This window comes from Otolemur garnettii, unplaced genomic scaffold (assembly GCF_000181295.1).
Source record: "Otolemur garnettii isolate 467f Iridium unplaced genomic scaffold, OtoGar3 scaffold00070, whole genome shotgun sequence".
In the NCBI taxonomy this organism is placed as follows: Eukaryota; Metazoa; Chordata; class Mammalia; order Primates; family Galagidae; genus Otolemur; species Otolemur garnettii.
The window spans coordinates 4,611,561-4,629,837 of record NW_003852465.1 but is presented as its reverse complement, the minus strand read 5'-3'; the positions used below and the strand labels follow the sequence as shown (position 1 = coordinate 4,629,837).

At 40.2% G+C, this 18,277-nt stretch overlaps 1 protein-coding gene across 1 annotated transcript in view; it reads left to right on the top strand.

Moving 5' to 3' along the window:
- Positions 1-9,757: 9,757 nt before the first annotated feature.
- The window catches only part of ADAMTS20 (ADAM metallopeptidase with thrombospondin type 1 motif 20), a 154,473-nt gene continuing 145,953 nt past the window's right edge, over positions 9,758-18,277 (top strand). The window contains exons 1-2 of the mRNA XM_012807470.1: positions 9,758-9,848; positions 10,403-10,764. Of these exons, the coding sequence (XP_012662924.1) occupies positions 9,758-9,848; positions 10,403-10,764 (453 nt within the window). The remainder of the gene's footprint in view (positions 9,849-10,402; positions 10,765-18,277) is intronic.

The window sequence follows — 18,277 nt, the reverse complement described above, 5'->3', positions numbered from 1 at the left end:
TACACGCTCATCATAGAGAAAAGGAGAGAATGGAGGTGACTTATGACGATCTGATCCGTCAGCCTCCCAAGACCACAGTTCTGACACTGTGATGTGTATCTTCCTACATGATGCTTTTGTTGTTACTTTTTAGTGCTATTACATCAGTGGTACTCTGATTCATTCTTTACTTTTCCTTCCTCTCAGTTACACAAACCAAGAATGAATTCTTTTCCTTGAAACCACATCCTTATCACCTAGGACAAAAAAACAAAACAAAACAAAAATATTGTCTCTGGTGCAGTGTGACTGCTTTCTTATTTCAACTTTGACAAACTGAGGCTCCAGTAGACATTTTTTTTTTTTATTAAATCATAGCTGTGTACATCATCCAGCCATGGGGTACAGTGTGCTGGTTTTATATACAATTTGAAATATTTTCATCAAACTGGTTAACATAGTCTTCATGACATTTTCTTAGTTATTGTGTTAACATATTTATATTCTACATTTAGAAAGATTCACATGTACCCTTGTAAGATGAACCATAGGTATGGTCCTACTAATCACTCTTCCTCCACCCATCCTCCCCCCTTCCCTGCCCTCCCTCTCCCCTTTTCCCATATTTTTAGGATATAATTGGATTATAGCTTTCCTATGAAAGCTATAAATTAATTTCAAAGTAGGGCTGAGTATATTGGATACTTTTTCTTCCATTCTTGAGATACTTTGCTAATAAGAATACGTTCCAGCTCCATCCATGTAAACATGAAGGAGGTAAAGTCTCCATCTTTCTTTAAAGCTGCATAATATTCCATGGTGTAGATATATCACAATTTATTGATCCATTCGTGAGTTGATGAGCACCTGGGCTTCTTCCATGATTTAGCAGTTATGAATTGGGCTGTAAGAAACATTCTGGTACAAATATCTTTGTTGTAGTGTGATTTTTGGTCTTCTGGATATATACCTAGTAGAGGAATTATAGGATCAAATGGCAGGTAAGTTTTCTTTCTCTTGTTGCAAACTTTCCTGTGAAAGTCAGTTAAGCACATTTCATTAGTATGAGGAAGGCCAGCACTTTGTTTTCTAACTTTTCATTTTGGATTGCATCTTTATTAATTCCTGACTTCTGCTTTGTATTAATTTTAAACTGATATTTTAGTTATTGGCAGAATTAATATTTTCAATTCTTTTAAAAATGTTCTAAAAGTGAAAGGTTGTAAGTTTCCTTCTTAGTCTGCCTCATCATTATCACTTTGGTAGCTTTTCATTAATTTTCTAAAACAATTTTCAATATATGCTTGCAATTTCTATCTGACCCAAAAGAATTGTTTTAAGATTCCTTCTGGAACAACCTTTAATTTTGCCACTTGGTTACTACTAAAAGTTTATTATATCATGATCAGAGAATACTGTCTGAACTAGTACTACTTCTGGAAATTTATGAAAGTTGCTCAAACACATATAAAAGGTGTACTTTGAAGGTAGAATTACTTTACTAATTATGCTATTCAGACCATCATATCCTCACTTATGTTCTTGTTCTTACTTTTATCTTGTCATGAACCGATAGATGTGAATTATAAACTCCAACTACTAATCTGTTCTTTCCTCTATCTCCTTATGACCTTGTAATTTCTGCTCCGTGGAGAAGCCTGCTGTGCTATGCAGCTATGTACATAGTCATAGCTGCCATGTATCTAATCTTCATTTATCATTTCACTCTGTAAGATTCACATTAGTTGTACAGCAAGACACTTGTTCCAGTCTCAGCTCTAAGTTAAATTTGCTCAACGTTGCCATCACTCCTTTTGCCATAATTTACACTTTGCTTCCTTGGCTGGCTTTTGGCCTCTAGGACAACATTCTCTGTGTTCTTGCATATTCAAAATTGCTTGTCTAGCGTGGTGCCTGTGGCTCAAAGGGGTAGGGCGCCGGCCCCATATGCCGGAGGTGGCGGGTTCAAGCCCAGCCCAGGCAAAAAAAAATTGCTTGTCTATAGCCTGGGTCTCCACTGCACATCTTTTCTTTATATATTTTCCTCTAATCTTTCTCCCTCCCTTGCCTCCCTCCCTTTCCCCTTCCCCTTCCTTCCTCCCTTTGTCCTCATTACAATGTAGTCTATTTTCCCACTGTATCCATTTTCCTTACCATGTATTTTCTATCCTCACTTGTTCTGTTTTCAATTTTATTTTAATGTATTGCCCCCCTCTTCCGCTTCTTTTCTGAGCTCTACCAGATCATATTTTATCTCTTTCTGTTGTCTTTGTATATCTCCCAAGAGTTTCTATATTTCTGGTTTGAGGCATTACTTCTAAAGTAACTGTTTCATTAATTTTTAAAAAATCCATGATATTTGGTTAAAAAATTTGTCAGCTCCAGGGCAATACATTTCCGGTGTGTTTTCTCCTCTGTAGCTAAATTTTGATGCTTTTTCTCACATTTTTTTCTTATAGTACATTTTGATTTATTATTACGTGCAACCTTGAAAAATGAAATTCATGCTTGAATTAAGTGGATCGTTTTCTTAGACCAGCTATTTATTAGGGCTGAGAGGTGCAGAATAAGTTTTCTGCCTCTTTCCTTCTTCACTGTCAGAGAAGCAGACTGCTTCCTAGAACTCTGGCTTCTCTTTGTTATTATTTACGTAGTCCATTTCCCCTGTTTCTGTGGACAAAATTTGACCCAGGAGAACTTCTGCTGACAGCCTGCTCTCACATTCAATCTTTGCTATTGAGCAGAAGGAGTATGGCTTTCACAAAACAAGGTCAGCAGAAATCTCACCTTCAGAAATCTTCTTTTTCTTTTTTTGGTATTACTTGATATCTGGCCCTGAGCCTTCTTGCTCCTCTCTGAGTATTTTCTTCACTTCTTCTACATGGCTTCTGCCTCATTTGTTAATGATAACTGTTATATGATCTGGGACTTACCATTTATCTTAAAATAAAATCACAATTTACAGAAGGTGAACTATCCTGATGTATATATAGCCATATTCATTTTTAAAATTAACTTCTTCATATTTCAACAATATGAATTATTTCAGTCCTTAAAAATAGTGAATACACGTGAATAAACTGTGGAAGACAGGAAAAGGAAAAGAACTACCCCAAAAGGGTATTTGCTTACAGTGCCCTTGGCTCTTACAGTGCCAGGAATAGCCTGTTCTTGCTAACAAGATTGGAAAGCCTTTAGGTTCATGGGCACTGGGTAGAGTACATAGGAGGGTTTTGCCTCAGTAGAGGAGGATAATTAGCATTACTCTGAGCAGTGCTGTACTCTTGTTTAATAAATCTTGAAAGTAAGACCAGAAACAGCCTTTTTCTAAGAAACTGTATCTAAACAAAGCTGAAGAATAATTATGGGAACATGAAACTATCCATCATCCTAAAATATAAAATTAATGATGCATGACATTTAATCAAAAATTGTCATGCATTGAAAGAAGTAGGAAAGTATGACCATAATGAAAAAAACCCCAATTAACCAAAATTGACCCAGCACTGACCTGTATGATAAAATGAACATCAAAAAAATTGCTATAATTGTATCCTATATGTTCAAAAAGTTAGCTAGAGGCAAGTAAAATACAAAATAGGATCCCAGTTAATATCCTAGAAATAAAAACCACAATATATGAGATGAAAGGTGCATTGAATACGATTAATGGTAGGAGAAAAGATTAGTTAATTGGAAGACATAGCAAAAAATTATCCAAAATGAAGCCCAGAAAGAAAAGAAAGAGAATTTAAAAACCATTAATGGAGTTGTGGGACTTCATGCAGCCTGATACATGTTTAGATGGAGTTCCTGAGGCAGGAGAGGGGGGAACAAAAAAAGTTTTGAAAAGATAGTAGCCCAAAATTTTGCAAGTTTAATAAAAATAATAATACTGTAGTTCTAAAAAAGCTCAACAAACTTCAAGCACAAGAAATATAAAAAAAATCAGATAAAGTCAGCCCATAAATAAATTGCACAAAACCAGCAACAGGGAGAAAATCTTTAAAGCAGGAACAACTAAAAGACATCATAGGTGCAGAAGATGAGTATAAAAGACTTTTCATTAATGGTAGATTATATTTTTTAGAAAAAAATCTAGCAGGAAAACAGTAAAGCAACATCCTTAAAGTACTAAAAGAAAGAAATCCCAACAATTTTCAACATAGAAAAAAATAATGAGAAAAAATAGGCTAAAAAATTAAGGTAAAATAAGAACTTTTAAAGACATACAAAAGCTAAAAGAATTCACTTTTGACATGGAAGGAAATTGGCATCAGATAAAAGGAACTCTTTGAATCTAACTAGCAACTATGCAATATGGGCTTTATAACACATGTAAAAGTTGAATTATGACAACACTAGAAAGATTAGTGGAAAGAAATTGAATTGGCATACTATCACTTAAAGGTAGACAGAGATAAGTTAAGTATGTGTATGTGCACATACACACACAGGATGCCAGAAAAAATGTATACAAATTTTAAGAAAGGAAAACACTGTATTAAAATCGTAATACTCAAGTCATGTTGACTATGGCAGTTACAAGGGATACAAGATATAGCTGGGCATGGTGGCTCATGCCTGTAATTCTAGCACTCTGGGAGGCTGAGGCAGTAGTATCACTTGAGCTCAGGAGTTTGAGATCAGCATGAGCAAGAGCAAGACCACATTTCTACTAAAAATAGAAAAATTAGCCAGACATTGTGGTGGGTGCCTGTAGTCCCAGCTACTCAGGAGGCTGATGCCAGAGGATTGCTTGAAGCCAGGAGTCTGAGATTGCCATGAAGTAGGCTAATGCCATGGCACTCTAGCTTGGGAGACAGAGTGAGACTTTGTCAGGGGGCGGGGCAGGGAAGGAGAGGGAGAGAGAGAAAGGGAAAGAAAGAAGCAAGATACAATATACAAGATAACAATTTTTATCTGTACATATTGAGTATTATAATTTTAATAGCTTTTTATTCATATCATCTATCCTAAACTAATTACTTATATAAGAAAGTAAAAAATTGTGCCTAGTAAAGGAGACTAAATAAAATTGTAAAACATATTCATTTAACCAAAAGAAGATAGAAAAAATAAGAAAAAAAAAAACAAAGAATGAGAGGAAAGAAATAGCAAGATGATAGACTTGAATGTATTCATATCACTTATTACATTAAATGTAAATGCTATAAATAACCTAATTAAATGACAGAGATGGTAAGATTCACTGGTAATATGCTTAATTATCTCTATGTTATATACATTCCAATGTTTCTAATTATTCATTCAATGAATATTTAATTTATTTCTATTCTATGATGGGCACACCATTTAGTACTGAGGATATGGCCTCAATTACCTGTTTATGGTCCTTCCTCTCATGACTCTTATAATCTAGTGTTAAATTTAGGTAAGTAAATAGAGTAGAGTATAGTAACTGCATGGGCAGAGGAAAGTGATTTTCTCTTCATACCTGGAAAAAATGACAATGCTTTTATATTATTAACAAAATGACTATAACTTGCACTACTTTAATTACCCTGTTGGGTAATTTTCACATCTGTTAGAATATATGAAGAGTTTCTGCTAAGCAACTGGCTATTTGTAATTAAGAATTGAGCAGTGGGCAGCACCTGTGGCTCAAAGGAGTAGGGCACTGGCCCCATATGGCAGAGGTGGTGGGTTCAAACCGAGCCCCCACTAAAAACTGCAAAAAAAAAAAAAAAAGAAAGAAATAGAATTGAGCTGTATCTGTCAGGGTCTCCTGACAAGTCTACTTCCATGCATTTACTATTTCTCAATTCTGTCCCACTATTAAAACGGTGGTTCTAACTGGGGCCAATTTTCCCCAAAGGGGACATTTGGAAAAGAGTAGGAATATATTTTGTTGTCACAACAAGGGTAGGATATTATCTGTATCTAGTGCGTAGAGGCCAGAGATACTGGTTAAGATCCAACAATGCACAGGGCCAGAGAAGGCCCCCCCCATAATAAAAAATTGTCTAGCTCAAAATGTCAGTAGTGCCTGGTTGAGAGGCACAGAACTTAAGTGACTATTAATCCAAATTCGCTCATGATTTCCTGAATTTTAACACTGAAAAGTCTTATATCTCAGGAAACTCATAAGTCCCACGTAAATCATGAAAATTGACCACTCTAAATCCTAATATTAGAAAAGCAGTTTGTGTTCAACCAGTTATTTCTTTTGGTATGAGCATTTGGCTTCCTAATGTCATGTAATGAAAATCATAGTCAGCATGAGCATGCCTTGAGAACATATTTTGTTCAGTATTATGCCAACTATGTATTATATTTTTATCATCATATAAATTGTATTATACCTGTATTATATTTTTATCATCTTAAAAATTGTACAAGATTATTATTATTATTATATCAATCTTACAACTGAGAAAAAGTGTGCTTACATTAGGAAAATTGTTTAACATCACATAGCTTAGAGTAGTGTTGGGATTATAAAACAAGGTCTATCAGCTGGAGTTTAGTTAGCATATTCTTGCTTTGAAAGATAGAAAAATAGAAAATATTTTCTCCACTGTGCCACACTGGTTATATGGCCACTATTTATAAAAATGAACACCTGAATTACAAGTTTTATTTTATGTAAACATGGGTTTCATTTTCTGAATTGTTGATAGCTACAACTGTGCGTCAGATTTGAGCTGGTATGAAGAGCTAAATTTTCTTTTAAAAAGTACAGAATTTGAAACCAAAGAGATCTGAGGCCAGTGTGATATTTGATCCAGAGTGAATAACTTAATTTCTCTGAGCCCCATGGGGGTAATGGGTAAATTAAATATGAACAACCTGCCTAAAGCCTAAAGCTTGTGTATGTGGTATGTCAGAGGAAATCCATAAATGGGAATTCTACTTATATGAGGAAATGGCTTGATTTAAATGGCACAGATTAGCTTATTCATGACATTTTCATTAGAAGAGTAGGACAAAACAACGTGAATATCATAATGTTTATAGCCTAGTATAATGAAAAAGCATTTGGAATCAGAAAGGATTGGTAGCATTCCAGCTTAGTTACTTAGATATTGTATAAATGTGTAACATTTATCTTCTGGAAGAGAAATGATACTGTTTATCAATCATTGTACACCTTCCCTGTAGGAGACTGAGCACCATGCTTATAGGAATGGTCACCGTTTCTTGAGGGAGGCTCTGGGAATGGAACAATCTTCTGGCCAGCCTGGAGATGTTTTGCAGCCTGGAGACAAGCCTCAAGCAACCTAGTGCTCTAACAAGATCAGTCATCCGTTAGCAAGCAGGTGTTGGACCTTGAACATTTGTGATGTATCAGGGTGGGAGTCAAGCCCGTGGGAAAAGAGCACATAGTGATCATTAAGATTCTTAAGCACGTAGTCCTCCGGACCCCCACACCTGTTGTATATTGTTTCAATAAAAGGCCACGAGGGAGGTTACTGGGGCGCTCCTGCTCCTATGGGGAGGCTCACCTCTTGCAAGTTCATACTTTCAATCCATGGACCAGCTGTTTCATGCTAGCCGTGCTGGAGTGACATAGCCACACCGACACTTCCCATTTATTTTTAAAAAGAAAAAGGAAAACCAGTCCCATTTGTAACACAATATTTTCAAAAAGTTAGAGCAGGCTGAAAATCAAATGTCCATTGTAAATACTGTTCTGAGTCATAAACATTCCACGATGGACGTGAAATATCTGTTTTTCCTGTAGTCAGCAGTCACCCAACTAAACAGGTGTGGTTTTATTTTCTGTTTGCTGGAAGGAAAGTTCGGCTCCTAATGTAAAGATGCATTGAGAGCGGCAATGTGATTAAAATGACTAAATTATCAGTGTACTGAAGGTGACCACTAAATAGACAGGTGTTGGTAACGTACGTTTTAGTTTTGTTTAGAGAAACAGTATGTTAACTTAGAGATAAAAAAGCCACCAGAGATCTGTACTTCTCTGATCAATGAAGTGACATTTGTGAGAAAGGGGTACAAAAAGAAGGATTGCGATCGTGATTGTGAAAGAATTACCACCCTCAAGCTGGATGATTTTCTTAGGACATGTAAGATCAAACTCCCTTTCCTTGAATAAGATTGTTCAAGATTGTGGTGAACAACAGATGGCCCAAGCATAGGATATAAAAGTGAAGAGGCTCGCTGGCAGAGGTCGATTCAAAGAGAGCAGAATTTCCATTGTTGAGAGGTCTGAGGAAGTGGGCAGCCAGGAACTGAACTGGAAGTGTTTTCCATTGTGTTTGTGAAGATTTACCCATATGTTCCTTTGCTTTTTATTTCATATTCTTCCTCTTCTGTGGTGGATTTCAAGACAATCTGATCACTCCCTCCCTTTTTGCTTTCAGCCTGCTTGTAGAGGAGTAATTATGGAGCCTGCGAATCAAACAGGTGGATTTGGGAACTAAGAAAGTAGTACTGAAATAATTGCTTTCCTCTGACACTGAGGTTGACTCAACTTAACAGACATCTGCAACAACTAGATTCATCTTAGTTGATGCCATAATTAGATTATTTCCATCTAAAAACTCTCCTGGACTCAAAGTAAGCCCCACCACACACAGGGGGCCTCTACAAATGACAGGTGGCCACTAAATTTCTTTGGTAGTGTCCTCTGCCTAAGAAAACTTCCTATTATAGCTGATTTTATTTTGTTTGGGAAGCCTAAAATGCCCGTGCAACATAAATAACAAAAGTTTTCAGAGTCATAATAATTGTTGATGAGGATAATTTTGGATACATGGATCGTTTGGATATTATAAGCAAAGGATATATGAATACTGTACAACTTCCGGCAGAAACTCATTCAGATAATGAACCACAGGCAGGGGCAGATCCAAGTTTTATGGATCTTGACGTTTATATCATTTTGGATGGCCACTGATACAAAAATAAGTAAAAAGTAAATAAAGATTTAGTAGGAAAAACAAGTTACTGGAACTTGGGAGATTCAGATCCGTTCCTTGAATTTCTTTAGGCAATTGCCAGAAATGCTCATCCAGAATCGCTCATTGACTGGACTGGAAGCAGCTCCTACCGCACACAGGAGCCTTGTAAATGACGCGTGGCCACTAAGTGTCATTGGTAATATCCTCTGCCTAAGAAAACTTTATGTTTGGGAAGCCTAAAATTTCCGTGCAACACAAATAACAAAAGTTTTCCATCTAATCTCTGTCATTTCATCGTGAGAACTAAAAACCTCACGCATCTCCACGCGGGGTTGTGCAGGTACAGGGGTGGCGTCCAGCGGGCCTCGGGGCTGCGCCCCCAGTCGCCCGCCCGCCGCGGCAGACCGCGGGGACCGCACTCCGCGTGCGGCTGGGGGCGCCGCGCGCGGGAGGGCGAGCCGGGGCCGCGCCTCCCGCTGATTGGCCGGGCCCGGCCCCTGGGGGCGGGCTCTGCCCGGCGCTCGCCCGGCTCGGGGTGGCTATGCTGGCACCGTTCCTGCTGGGTCGAGTCTCTTCCCTGCGCTGAGCCTGACCCGGGGAGAGGTTTCTGAGGGCGGTGCGAGCGCAGGGAGAGGAGCGAGGCTGCCGAGGGCGAGCGGCGGGCTGCGGGGCTGCAGTGCGATGAAGCAGCGGCTCAGGGAGCGGAGGCTGGCGGTGCGGCGAGACGGGCCGGCCCGGGGCCCGGGCTGCTGCTCCGGAGGCTGCTGAGGCGCCGCGGCGGCCGGCGCGGAGAGCGGGGGCGAGAGGGAGGCGAGGCGGCGGAGCGCGGGGGAGCCGGCTGGCGGCCGGCGGCTCCGGTCGGCCTCCCGGGTCGGGATCCCCTGGGTGGAACCATGCGGGTGGCCAAGTGGCTGACGGGGCTGCTTTACCAGCTCTCGCTCTTCATCACCAGGTCTTGGGAAGTTCACTTCCACCCCAGGCAAGGTAAGGTCACCCGCGGGACGCCTTCGGCGGCGAGGTGGGGACGCGGGCCCGGGCGGGACTCGTGGAGAGGGGGCGAGTGGCTCAGCCCGTTTGGGGACGCGGGCTCCGAGGGGCTCCCGGGACTCCCGGATGAGCACGCAGCCCTAAGCATCCGGAGAGGTCGCGCTTGCTCGGGGTTTCGAGGAATCGAGCGCGCCGGGGATACTTCTCACTCCCGGGACCACGCGGCGGGGTCGCGTGGGGCAGGGTGGCGCGTACTCCCGGAGGGCAGGAGCTGGCGGCGGCGGGGAAGCGAGGAAGGACGGGACAGAGGTGGGCTGCTCGGGGCTGTTGGTGGTGGGATCTTTGCTCGGGGAGGGTGGAGCAAGTCCGAGGTGTGGGAAAGCAGGGCAGGGACAGGCAGTGCGCACGTGTGTGTGTGCGCGCGCGTGCACCAGCCTGTGTGCATTTCTGTCCTCGGGTGAATCCAGACCCGGGCTCTTTTAGTTGAAGACGTTGGGAATGAAGGATGAGGAACGCACGGGGGCTCAATGGCCATATCGCTGTGGTTGCAGAAGCCCTAGTGAGGACACTGGCCTCCTACGAAGTGGTGACCCCCGCGCGGGTCAATGAGTTCGGAGAAGTGTTCCCTCAGAGCCGTCACTTCAGCAGGAAGAAACGCAGCTCCGGGGCGCTGGAACCCACGCCGTTCAGGACCCACTACCGCATCAGCGCCTACGGGCAACTCTTCCAGCTGAACCTGAGCGCCGACGCAGCCTTTCTGGCCCACGGCTACACCGAGGTGCACTTGGGGACCCCCGCGCGCGAGGCCCGGGAGCGCGACGCGGCGCCCGCAGACTTGCGCCACTGCTTCTACCGCGGCCAGGTCAACGCGCGGGAGGATCACACCGCAGTCTTCAGCCTGTGTGGAGGCCTGGTAAGTGTCCTCGGTCCCTTGGCAGTTTATTGGGGTATGGTCGAGGTTGCGTTTAGGGAGCCTGGTCTGGGGTTTTCGAGTTGGTGGTTGATGATTGGAGAGTTCAGGGTGTACCCAAGCCAGTGGCCACCACCACCTGTCTAGGGAGAGGAGTCTGGAAGACTCTAAAGCCTAAATAAGCATGGCTCTGCCTGCTGGGCACAGTCGACCCTCTGTGCATAGCTGAAAGCATCCTTCTTGAAAGTGTCAGACGCTGGAGTAGTGACCAAGGAGTGGCCTGTGGGGCCTGTGACATAACTGGAGGGTGGTTTCTAACGGGTGGGCAGGCTGTTTAACCCAGATGTACCCATTTCTGCTGACGTTTTGAGGCTGAATCTCCTGCATGTTCTTAAGTTTGGTCCTGGAATTCAGAACGCTAGAAAGAAAAGAGAATGAGTATACAGTACGCACAATGGAAAGACTCCCACTGGTAAGGTTTGAACAGGAAAAGTTTGTTTTGTTGATAATGGGCATGGTACCGAATAGGGAGGAGTTCCAATCTAAAATGCATTGCACGTGAAACAGTCTATCTGGTACCAGCATGTGAGCACGGATCATCAGAGTGAGGAGAGTAAAACAAAAACAAAAACAAAAAAACCCCCAAGATCTCCTCAAAACTTCACTGGGGAGAAAGGAAATGAAATAAAGTATCTGGCCCTCTGTGTTTCATTTGTTTCTCTCTCTCTCTAAAACAAAGGTTCTTAAACTTCTATTTATTTGTTTATTTATTTTTTGCCGTGACCTTCTTCTGCAGTCTGGTGAAACCCAGGAACCCTATTCAGCCTAATAGCTTAAATGCATAAAATAATATACATAGTGTTACAAAGAAAGGCAATTAAAAATGGGAATAAAATGTTACAAAGCCAAATTATGACATAGTAATATATACTTCCTTATTAATGCATTAAATATGATAATAAGAACTATTAGTGGTGTCTTTTTGCTACTATACTATTGTGGTGATGATGTGTGTCAACAATCCAGCTAGCTACATCAGCTCTAGTGTGTATGGAAGTATTATTTTAATTTGGAATAGAAGAAAAAAAAAAGAAAGTATTACTTTATTGGTAACAAAGCCACAATATCTGTAGTTTCACTCACGATAATAATTGAAGCAAATCTTCACTATTGGAGGTTAAAATAAAGGGGTGACTTATCCATCTAAGTTCATGGAACCCCAGATTAAGGATACTTGTTTAAAATAGATATTATCTCACTTCATCAGTAATTCCTCTGAGAAATACATATTAAAGAAGAAACAAGAACTGGGAATTTGTTCACAGGGTCCTACAAGTATTCTAGCTTTTGTTTAGCACAGGCATACACACGCTTCAGAGATAATTTTCAGAATGTCTTCACTATTTCTTCTTTGATTAAATACATATTGATCACAGTTCTCTCCAGGCCAAATGTAATACTTCTTTCAGATTAAGTGATTTAAGATGCCTTTCTGGATATGAGCTTTGGCTATTCCTAAGAAAATTCAGAAAGAAGTCTCTTTACCCTTTTCAAGTGATTATCTTGAAAGTTGTTTTTACATAAAATGCCTCCAGTTTCCTTCCTTTTCTTCTATGGACAAATGTAAAATATTTGCAATATCAGAATGTCAGAAACACACTCTAAGATTTACACAGCCATCTATACTTCAAAGGAAAGAAAAAGATTCTCTTTTCTAATCCTTTTTAAAAATAATGTTTAGTTTGTCAGGAAAATCCTAGATTTGCTACCACAAGTTTGTCACAGTCAGTATATTTTCTTGATTTAGTATTTTATGGCATGGAAAATATTCCAGATGTGAAGGATTATTAGGAGTGTTGTTTCTGCTTATTTTGATTCATAATGTTGGTGCAGGTCGAATTATTATTCACTATTCCTTTTTGAATTCAGAAAGCAGGTGAAGATGTCTTTGAGTTAGGTGCTGTTTGGATATAGTTCATTATTCGTCATGTATTATTAATCTGATTTGTTTATGTATTTTGCTTTTGAGAAACTTACTGATATTATCAGAATATGTCTATTTACCTTTCAAAATTTTTTTTCATGCTTATATAACTTAGTTTTACCTTACTGGATTTTTTTTTTTTTTCGAGACAAAGTCTTACTTTGTCACCTTCCATAGAGTACTGTGGCAACATAGCTCATAGCAACCTCAAGCACAAATGATCCCTTTGCCTCAGCCTCCTGAGTAGCTGGGACTACAGGTGCTCACCACAACACCCAGCTATTTTTAGAGAGGTGGTCTCATACTTGCTCAGGCTGGTCTTGAACTTAGAAGCTCAGGTGATCTATCTGCCTTAGCCTCCCAGAGTGCTGGGATTACAGGTGTGAGCCACCACACTTGGCTTACCTTACTGAATTTCTTTGCATTTGTATAAGGTTAAGTTGAGTACATCAATCATTGTAGAGATAGAAATTTCTTAGTAATATAGTACCAGGATCTACATTTATTTTTTTCAGTAGTGAGAGTATAACCAATGATAAGTCTAACTTAGTATTGACATAAATGACATTTCTTTAATTTTTCTCATTTTTGGTGTTATCACTAAAACAGATATTAGCTGCCTATTTATGGCTACATTTTTAGATTCATGGTTTCATCGAGTTGCAGAACCTCTGGTAGGTTTTAGAATTCATCTGCCATATATATCAGATTCTGCTTTTTAGTCTCTGATTAGTCTTTATATCTGGATAAATTGTGGTCTCCAAAGCCAGGATCAGCTCAATTGTTTGTAGATTAATGTTGAAACAAAGCCAGGGAACTCAATAATGCTAACCTATGGCCCTGCTCTTACTTCCTAATTTATCTCTGTTACCTTGTGTACTTGAATTGGTGATCTAGCTTTGACCTCTATCAATTCAGTACATGATAACAGGTTTACTGAAGGGTTTTGGAGTCAGTCTTATTAATTTAGAGGTACTTTCTTACTTAACTAGTTAATTTTTGCTTTGCTTTGAATTAGGTCACATTTTATTAATGTTTTTTCAGAATATATTAAAATAAGCATGAAATCTCTTTTTTTTTCTGCTTTGTGTATTGTCTTATGCATTGCTGGATTGAAGCATACATTGACCAATTGTGAAAACTGACCATATACAAGGTCATAAAGTGTTCTGGGGCCTTTACATTGTTAGGGAGAAGGATGAAGAAATTGTAGTGTCCTCCCATTTTTCAAGTGTCTGGTGATGTTCTTTGTGTCAGAGTCTCTTTCCGGCACTGGCAGCTGAATTTGGGCCTGAGAATTTGTGGCCTTTCTTCTTGCTCAGTTAAAGCTCATTGGTCTTCCTTGCTGACTCATCCCCTCTTGGGCTCTCACTGGTGCTATAATATCCCTTCCATAACATCTATTTGATTTCTTATCTGGCTGATGCATGGCTCAGCCCTGAGATACAAGGTCCTGCAGCAGTACCCACCAGGTCCTCTGGTTTGGTAATGGTCTTGGTAATCTTGCACACCCTTCTACGGGACTCAAACCCTCTTCGGCATTTGAGAGTACAAAAGGACTCACTTTCTCCCTCAGTCAAACCCTTCTACACCTCTAAATTTGGTGTGTGTGTAGAACCCTTTGAAAGGGTCCATTCTTTGAGTCTCACATAGCACGCTGTGAGCTATGTGCTCTTAGCAGTGCTTTTAACCAATCTGATATGCCTTCTGTTTCTGGGATTTTAAACCGCAGTGAAGGAGTTAGTGCCCATCCATCTCACCATGTGTCTTGCCTCTGTTGCTCCCTCACCCCGTATCTACTGAGTTACCTTTTACATCTCATTTGACCCATTACCTTTTCATCTTCCCATTTGAGGTAGCATCTACCCTTCCCTTCTCTGGTGGTTGCTGGAAAATGTGACTTACGGAGGAACAACATGAAAAACAAGCCAAAGTGATGTTTTCAAAGTGTTATCCCTGTACAGCCATTTGTTAAAATTAACATCCTGACATATTTATTGATTTCATTTAGTTGCTAGTGTTGAATTAACCCAACACATGTGAACCTATCTTTGCATTTCTATGTGGTTAATATTTTCCCACTTTTAGAAGTCTTGCTATTTACATGTCTTCTTTTTTACCAAGTCTCTGAACCATAACGAGTGTTGTTTGATTTTTCTTCCTAAGTGTTTTGAGCTCAAGAACCAGAAAGGGCTAAGAATCTACCAGAAATTTTCTTTGTTTAACATGTGTATAACTCTTGCTTTTCTAATCTTTCCTTCTCTATAATTTTTCCTTCCCATAAGTATTTATTTATCCCATGAGTCAAACATCACTGAACAGAGATTTATTTATATATTTCAAAAATGTATAATACGTATAATTATGGAACTGAATCATAAAAGTTTCTATGAGTAATGTAATGGCTAACCAAACTCAATGTTTTCAATCTACTGATAGATGATAGACTACCACATAATGTGTAGTTATCAGGCCTTAATATTCCTGTGTTCACCTCTAACTTTTTTATGTCATATTATCTATGGTCTTCATATACTGATAAATACTCTTACCAAATTTAACGTCAATATGAACTTCTTTTTATGGCCATATAATTTATCTTCTCAGAATGTTGATACTCTTGCCGAAGTAGAGATCAATATTTAGTAAGTTAGCTGGGATAGGATGTTGTGAATTTTACACAGACTGTTCCTGACAATCCCCCCGTGCCTCTGTTAGTCTTCTCATATTACCTAGTGGGTTCATTTCTTCCAAAGGCCCTTAGGGACTAACTTGACCGCCTTGACAGTTAAGTTCACTATTTCTTGTTGGGATTTGAGGCAGTGCAGTCTTTTGGTTGAAGGAAACAGTTTCCAGATGTCATAAAACCAGACATAGCATCCATCTAGTTTATACAGTACTCTGACGGAGTGGCCTGCAGTGGCCCTGTGCACTTTTTTGAAGTTTCTTAGATGAGCCATTCTATAATATGCCAGGCATTACTGCTCTCTGATGATTAATTATTGAGTTGATCTAGTGACTTCTTGTTCACACAGGACATGAGTACAGAAACTGTCAATAGTTCTTTATTGCCTTTTGTCTATTCTGGCAAAATTTCATTTCTTTTGTTTTCTCTACTTATTTTCCCAGACCAGATTATTATAATATATATATATTATTATGACATAGCTCCAGATTATCACTGATTCCCTTCTGTATTCATATTTTTGTTGTCTGAAAAACTCATTAGAACCTCTTTTAGTTACTGATGTACTTGCTCAATCCTAGTCACACAGCAGTAGGGAAATTTTCTATGCCTTTACTTTTACCATTCTAGAGCATGTGAGTCCAGGTCCTACAAGAGGCAGATGCCAAGATGTGATTTTATTTGGGGGAAGTGTCTGTGTTGGAGAAACTAAGGAGAGGTGGGAGAGTGACACAAGTCTGGAATAAGAGAAGAGAAAGGATGAGAATGTGGGGTAGAAACATCCCAATCCAAGCAAGGTCTATCAAAGCCCTCCTGGAGCCACGCATGGCCAGAAGAGTCCCGTTTCTCCCAGGATGAGTCTACCTTGGCGTCACTGCCACACTTGGTTACTAACAGGGAGTAGCTCTTGGGAGATATGGTCAGTGTGTAAACATTGTGTTGGATTTAAAAGTTTCCTTGGCCAAAGCTCATAGAGCAAAAAGTGTAAACTTTAAATAAGGAATGATGAGGAAGGAGTGATTAAAGATTGGTGAAAGGACTGTGCTGGGAAAGCTTCTCAACTAGACTTTGAGGGAAGGATAAACATATGTGGATCTGAAAATTCAAGGGCTTCTTGGGGGGTCTATGCAGCTGAGAAATAGGGTAGATTGGGTGGTGAGGTAAAGATAATGTCAGAATCAGTGTTAAGAGCCCAGCATGCACTGTTAAGGAGTCGGAGCTTAACTGGACGTGATAGGTTTGTACAACGTACTGTTAGGAGGCAAGACCAGGCCTTTCCCTGCGTGCAACTTGTGCAGAGTATAGGGAGGCAGCGAGTCACTGAGAGGGACACACTTGTAGTCATGGGAAGGGAGATTGTAGTCACTGATTTTTAGGCATTTTTTACTCTTTCTGGTCAGGAATTGTGGACATCCAGTACACTTGCAGGCGGGAAGTTCCTTGATAACTTTTCTTGATTCATATTTCTAGGATATCCATCAACTGCCGAGGCATTTACTTTGGTTCTGTCTTTGGAAGGGCCTTGTCCATCATCCTCCACTGTGGCTACATCTAAAATGGGTTCTCGGCTGGCGCCTGTAGCTCAGTGACTAGGGCACCAGCCACATACACCAGGGCTGATGGGTTCAAACCTGGCCTGGGTCTGCCAAACAATAATGACAACTACAACAAAAAAATAGCCAGGTGTTGTGTGATGGGCACCTGTAGTCCCAGCTACTTGGGAGACTGAGGCAAGAGGATTGCTTAAGCCCAAGAGTTTGAAGTTGCTGTGATGCTACGGCACTCTACTGAGAGTGACATAGTGAGACTCTGTCTCAAAAAAAAAAGAAAGAAAGAAAAAAAATGGGTTCTGGGGAGGATGGCATCTTGGGGGAGCTTCAGGAATGCTTGGGTAATTCTGAGAACCTGTGGGTAACTTTACAGTGAAAACGGTCAGAGGCTTTTTCAGTCTATGCTTGCGGATTTTTTGACAATATAATCCCTCAAAAAACTTGGTTGGCTTCTACAGCAGATTAAGTTTTGATAATTACTTTAAGTTAGTTTCCTGTGACAGTTGCCAAAGCCTAAAAGGCATTTATGTTAAATCTGTGAGTGCCAAGAATCTATTATAGAGAAAAAAAAAAAGTTGGATTCTTACTTTACTGGTAAATCAAATAAAACTCCAACTGTTAAAGTAGAAGAAAATTGTAACATATTATAATCTTTGGATCAGAAAAAAAATACAAAGGAAGATATAACACATAAAAAATTGATGTATTTGCCTAAATAATAATTGATGAGGACCACATGTCAAAATAATTATAAATAAAAGATAAACTCAAAGGAAAATGTATGCTACAAATATGGCAGAGAGTCTGGTGTACGTGTGGTATCTCTCCCTCTAGATATTATATATATTTTGGTCTATTTTTAAGTAATATTGCTTTATAAAATTTTGGCAATATGTCACAAACATACTGTATATTCATTATATACCTATGAAATACTTTTTTAGTGATTTCATACTATAAACTTCTGATTGTTAGGAGTTTTGATTTTATATCTTCATGGATATTGTAGTGAGAGTTTGGGAGACACTGTCCTGAGGACCACTCACCAGGCCTGACAAGAATGTAGCCATTTTGGCTCGGCACATGTGGCTCAAGTGGCTAAGGCACCAGCCACATACACCTAAGGTGGCAGGTTCGAATCCAGCCTGGGCCTGCCAAACAACAGTGACGGCTGCAACCAAAAAAGAAAAAAAAAAAACAGTCAGGTGTTGTGGCAGGCACCTGTGGTCTCAGCTACTTGGGAGGCAGAGACAGGAGACTCCCTTGAGCTCAGGAGTTGGAGGTTGCTGTGAGCTG